We start from the raw sequence: 6,000 nt of genomic DNA, 5'->3' as shown, positions 1-6,000 counted from the left end.
GACCCAAGCCCGCCTCGCCACGGCTGGGCGCTCGCTGAAGAGTTGAGGCTGCGCCTCTGCCGGCCACATGGCGTGTTACCTGGTCATCAGCTCCAGACACCTCAGCAATGGGCACTACCGGGGCATTAAAGGAGTCTTCCGAGGGCCCCTCTGCGAGAACGGATCTCCCTCTCCGGTAAGGTGCGCGCTCGCACACACGCGGAATCCCACATCAGTAGAGACGGAGCGCTACAGTGAGTGGGGGTGTGTTTCCCGGACACCTGCCTTACCCGTGGGTGTGTTACGTCTGTTTATCCAGTTCATTGACAATTGTACAGCGCAGGGTGTATTTATGTGTGTATTTTCAACACAGTCCGGAGGTCCTTGTCTGGGTGCAAAACCCCACCGAGAGCAGTTCACTGAGGAGCTGAGAAGGCAGCTCCTCTGGGCTGTGGTCAGTTTAAGGACGCCTCTGGTTTGGGCAGTGTAGAAAGTTTGAGTGGCACTTTATAATGCGCTTTTGTGAAGTCGTCACTTGAGATTAGTTTGATAATACCGATGTTCATTTAAGTAAATACAAGGATGTTGCTTCAGATCCTAGGTTATAGGAAAGGTTTTGGTTGTCAAAGCTTGATCAAATCTAACGCTCGACAGTATAGGTTCTTTAAGAAAGGACAAGAGTTTCTTTGTGGAAATCTAAATTGGATTGTTTGTTGTATTATATGCAGATATGTCAACATGTAATTTGAGTGACTTCTGTTTAACTTTGTAAGCTATTCAATCTGGTTACCGTGTAATTTATTCAAATACTTTTTATAAAACACTTTTTTTACCTCCCAGAATCTAAGTCAGGTATATTATCAGTTTGTCCCTTGGTACTTTAATGCTTTTAGGGTGCAAATATGTCTCAAGAAAATGCGTGTGTGTGTGTGTGTGTGTGTGTGTGTGTGTGTATGGATGAAAAGGTGCATGTTTTAGACTACTAGCGACTAAGTATAAATCTTAATGAAAAATTTTGCTCATCAAATGTAAAAGACAGTATTTTGGGTCTGTGTGATATAAAAAGGAAAAGCTTAATTTGGCTGATTTTTTTTTGGGGGGGTTGGTTCTTTCCATCCTACTATAATGCTTCTTCAGTGTGAATTAGTCAAAATGGCAGCATGTTATAAAATAACTTGATTGAACACTATATATGACTTTTCATGAGAAATCTAAAGTTAGAAAATCCAAGCCCTCAAAGGTCTCCGTAGGATTCCTGTGACAGACTGCTCCTTCACATGCTTTTATGCAGGGTAACACTGCCCCCAACTAAACTGTACCGAATCAGAAGTGCTACTACTTGGAAAACGCTGTTTATGTCATCCTTAGAATTAGGCTTACAGGGTCACCAGGGACTTGGGAAGTTGCAGTTGAATGAAGTTCACATTCAGTTTTTGTGAGCCGCAGGTCTGCAACTTGCCTGTTTCTACAGATTCTCAGAATTGGAGTTGTTGGCAGTCTCAGCAAACCACTTTAATGTTTAACAGTTAAATGTCAGGAGAATTCTCCTTAAGGCAAATTTAAATCCTTCAGATTCCTGCTTAAGCTCATTTCCTCTTATAAACCTAGTGTTCCCGTTTTCCCATAGGTATCGTTTTCCAGCGCTTTGGTAATCTCTGGCTGTCTCCACAACCCTTCCAGGGGATGTGGAAATGTGAACTGGGTAGTGTGTTGTAGGACACCTGTCTTGATAATTTTTGAGGTAAAGGGAGACAGACATACTTTACAATTCAGTGCTCATCTTTCAAAATCTCTAGTGTCTTGGTCAGAAAGTGTCCTTCCTCTCTACCTGCCAGCTGCCTGACTTACCCCTAGACTGGATGTGTGGGTAAGAATGTGAGAAGACAGCCTTCTGTCCACATGGCTGTCCTGGTTGACCGGACATATAGGTGCTCCACACCTGTGGGATCCGGTTTGTTTACCACCCTGATGGTTACTATGGTGCTAATCCACTTACTTTGTTATCAAGGCTCTACCTATAGACTGACCGGATGATTCATGCCAGTATTTACACACGAGTGTACTTAAATCCAATATACATCATTTAAAGATACTCAATTACTGTCTAAACCCAATTTAATTTGGTTTGTCTTCTTTTATATTTTACTATGGAATTTGCATGTTTTTTTCAAGGTTTGATTAGTTTCTTATATGAGGTGAGCCATGAGGGTGTAACTGATGTTCATTTATTCTCTGTCCTTGATAGATTCTTAAGTTGAATCTTTGCACAAGTTGAGATTCTCTTTCCATTGAGTAAAACTTAGTCTTTCACCCTCACTTGGCTCTCTGGTGTTGAAAAGTATGTAATTGCTTTTATTATACGTGTGTGTGTGTGTGTGTGTGTGTGTGTGTGTGTGTGTTCATATTCATCAGTTACCCCTAGTTGCATTTAGGTTGACATAAATTTATTGATTTCACCTCTCATTATAAACATGAAACTCACTGATCATGTAGTCATTAAGTGCTATAATTTGATGTTACTTAAAAAATGCAACTGTTCTGATAATACCTTTTCAAGTTTAGTGCCCAGAATGGTCTAAACTTGGCCTCTGCATCAACAACTAGTTATTTCTGCTCTCTAGGAGGACTCAGCTTACCCCAAATTATAATTAATTTTACCAATAGTTGGTTTAAGGTAACTTTCACTGCATTCTCCAGTACTCAAATTTGGTTCTTTGTCTTTTAATCCAGGTGTCCTTTCTATTTTACTGTACCTTTTTCTGTTTTAGTAGAGCCATTTAGAATAGTACAGTTATAGTATTCAATAAAACACAATTACTGAATAACACTATTTTATATTCTCTTACAGATAGAAGAAACCTCACAGTTCCTTTTTGACATAGTTTCTTTTTTTGTAGCTCTTATGTTAAACACACCTGGATAATACAGATTTGACATTTCACTGTCATATAGATAATTCTTTTAGTTATATATTTAAAATATTTGTATAAATTTGCCATCTTTGAATCAAGGGTCTATAAAATATGAACATGTGATGTTAAACTGAAGTTAAAAGAGAATGGGTATATTTATATTCATTTTTATTTTGACTGCTACATTTAGAAAACATATTGAATCCTTATAGGGGATTCTTGTAACAAAAACTTAATGGGATACTTCAGAAATAAAGAAGGTGTTTTACTCTCAAACAATACTTGCTGATGTTTAACTGAAAATCCTAGAGTGAAATTCCACTTTTTATCTTTCAAGTGAAGACATTGAAATACCTTATCATTGCATCTATATTCTTTGTAGAGACTGTGTATGAAAAGTAGCACATTGTGTTTTCATCCTAATTAAAATGTGGATAATTGATTTGAGAGTTTAGTTTTATTTTGTTTTAAATCCAGAGGAAGATAAAGAAAAATTAAAAGAAAAAAATGAGAGATATTGTGTAATAGTTAAATAGTAAGAGTTTATACTTCTAAAAGTAAGTGTATTCTACTACATTTTAGGATTTTAATCTCTTGCCCTTTCTCAACTCTGTAATAATGTGACTCGATCTTAGCTATAAAAATCAGTGAGAGGCACATATACACAAACACTATAAAATAGATGTAGATACACGCATTGTTAACTGTGATCAAGTATGTCATCCAAATATTATATTTTGATCTCTTACCATCAAACATGTAACAGTAACACTTTATTACAGTAGTTGGAGTATTCATTAAAGAAAAAACCTAGAGATTAATTCTTTTTTTTTTTTTTTTTTTTTTGGTACTGGGGATTGAACTCGGGTCCTTGCGCTTGCAAGGCAGACCACCACTGAACCGCTGAGCTAAATCCTGGCCAGATTAATTCATTTTTTGTGAACTTTTAAGATCTACCACATTTAAATAGTAAAATAATAATTTTCCCTGTATAATGTTAAAATACATTTGAGGCGAGTCTTTGTTATTTTTTATACTCTAAACTTGTCATTTCAAGTTTACATTCAAGTGTGGTTTGTTGTAGTTTATTTATATGTGGTCAACAGTAAGACTGTCTTTCAAAGTACCCACTGATTAAATATTATTAATAATTATAGTTGCATATTTTATCTTTGGAACATGTGTAGTTTATTATCACACTTTTAAAGATTAGATGATACTTTTTAAGAAGTGCTTATTCCTTGGTTCCCTGTGGTTAGACGTCTAGAATCTGTTTCTGAGAATGTCTGCTATAGTCCCTCAAAGACTGCATGTGGAGCAAATTCTTGGGATTGTCATTTGAGTTTTCCAGAAGGGTCCTTGAGAAGTTTTAATGTGTAGTAATCTTATCTTGGTTACATATTTGAATAAATTACTTAAGAGAAGGAGGTGACGTATAAATACATGAGCAAGCCTTTTAAAGGATCACAAATCTCATAACATTATGCCCTTTTAAAATTTTCAGTCGTGTGTCCATAAGTGAAAGTTCTAACGAAGATGAGTTACCTGGGAGGTGTACCAGTGTGGAGCAGAGGGGAAGAGTGCAGAATAGGCTGTGCCTTTCCTAGAGAAGTTTCTGCCTCTTCCTGATTTAGTGTCTGTGTACTACTCTCTTACTTATCGAAACTTTCCGATACTTGGATAAGGAGCATGCAGTTACAATTCTAATGGCATCTTCTTTTTTGTATCCTGTATCATATTAAGCAACCCCTCTTCTTGTTCTTCCAATCCTTTCTTCTCCCACTAGCACATGTGCTACCTAGAAATTGTCCACTTTCTAGGAGTTAAATTAATTTTAGACTTCAGACAATTCCCATCATAAAGAGGATCAAATGAATATTTGAATGCTGCCATTTGTGACTTTTATTAGATTATATGACATTTGTTTCAGAGTTAAAATTTGATGGATCATAATCCTTGATTTGTTTCTTTTTGAGAAAAACTTAAGATATGATGAAGTGTATTTTAAGTTTATGCCGTCTAATTTGGAAATGAAATAAATACAAAGCATGTTGCCATCATGTGTGCACTAAATGGGCATAGTTTTCCAGATAGAACTTAACCATTTGTAGTTTTCTTTTTTTGTACCGGGATTGAACTCTGGACCTTGTACTTGCAAGGCAGGCCATGGAACCACTGAACTAAGTCCCTGGCCCAACCATTTGTAGTTTTAAAAGAATTAGTGTTATTTGTACCCGAAATACATGTTCTACAATGTATAAGCAGTAAAATTCATACAGTATCTTTCATGTATTGAGTATAACACAGTTCGAAATGTCAGTAGGCTTAAGGCTTTATCAGGACCAATGAGCAAGAGTAGTTAGTGTATACAGTATGTCAAGTAATGCTATCAGATACATTTAAGTATGGGGTTGGTGCCATTAGAGTTCACCTTGTCATTATAACATACTCTTCAGGGCACATGTATGTACTTTGAGGAAATATTGAGGAAACCTGAGTAAATGTCAGATAATGCTACTTTGCTTGAAAATATCTTTGACTCTAGCAAATATATGAGAAATTTAGTTTTGCATGAAATTTCAGTTAATCCTTATAAAGTGATGTCCCAGAGCCTTTTGTACATTTGGAAATGGGGCTTACTCAGTGCATAAGGTCCATAAATAGAAGTTAAATGTTTGATATATTTTCATGAAAGTGTATAGTCATGACGATAATAGTATCAATCCCCAGGTTAGGTCTCTCTTACCTGCTAAACTTGAAAACAGATTTTATAAGGATGAATTACTCCTTAGTTTAGGTAGCGTTCTGAGTTGTAAACTAAGACAGCCTTGGCTTGTTGAAGACAAAAAATGATAAAGAAAATTATTTAGTATTTAAAATGGTAAAGGATTTTAAATTTGCTTTTTGTAATATTCAGCAGTGGTCTTAATTTTCCAAGGATGGTTGTCTGATAACATTTATTGAAGTAAATTCATCATTTGTTCCATTTGGCTATCTAAAATTTAAACACATACACCTGGAAAACTGTTGATGTAGATTTTCCTTTTCACTGAAAAGTTAACTTTTCATCTTTCTCTTGGGGGTGGTAGAAGCTGAGAGTCAAGGCTGA

The 6,000-nt window shown here is 36.1% G+C and overlaps 1 protein-coding gene across 1 annotated transcript in view; it reads left to right on the top strand.

Moving 5' to 3' along the window:
* The first annotated feature begins 28 nt into the window (after positions 1-28).
* Positions 29-6,000, top strand: part of Znf804b (zinc finger protein 804B) — a 517,996-nt gene continuing 512,024 nt past the window's right edge. The window contains exon 1 of the mRNA XM_033758587.1: positions 29-175. Within this exon, the coding sequence (XP_033614478.1) occupies positions 68-175 (108 nt within the window). The 5' untranslated portion in view covers positions 29-67. The remainder of the gene's footprint in view (positions 176-6,000) is intronic.

Source organism: Fukomys damarensis, unplaced genomic scaffold, assembly GCF_012274545.1.
Source record: "Fukomys damarensis isolate Sample0158 unplaced genomic scaffold, DMR_v1.0_HiC HiC_scaffold_4, whole genome shotgun sequence".
NCBI classification, from domain to species: domain Eukaryota; kingdom Metazoa; phylum Chordata; class Mammalia; order Rodentia; family Bathyergidae; genus Fukomys; species Fukomys damarensis.
This window is presented reverse-complemented; position numbering and strand designations above follow the sequence as displayed.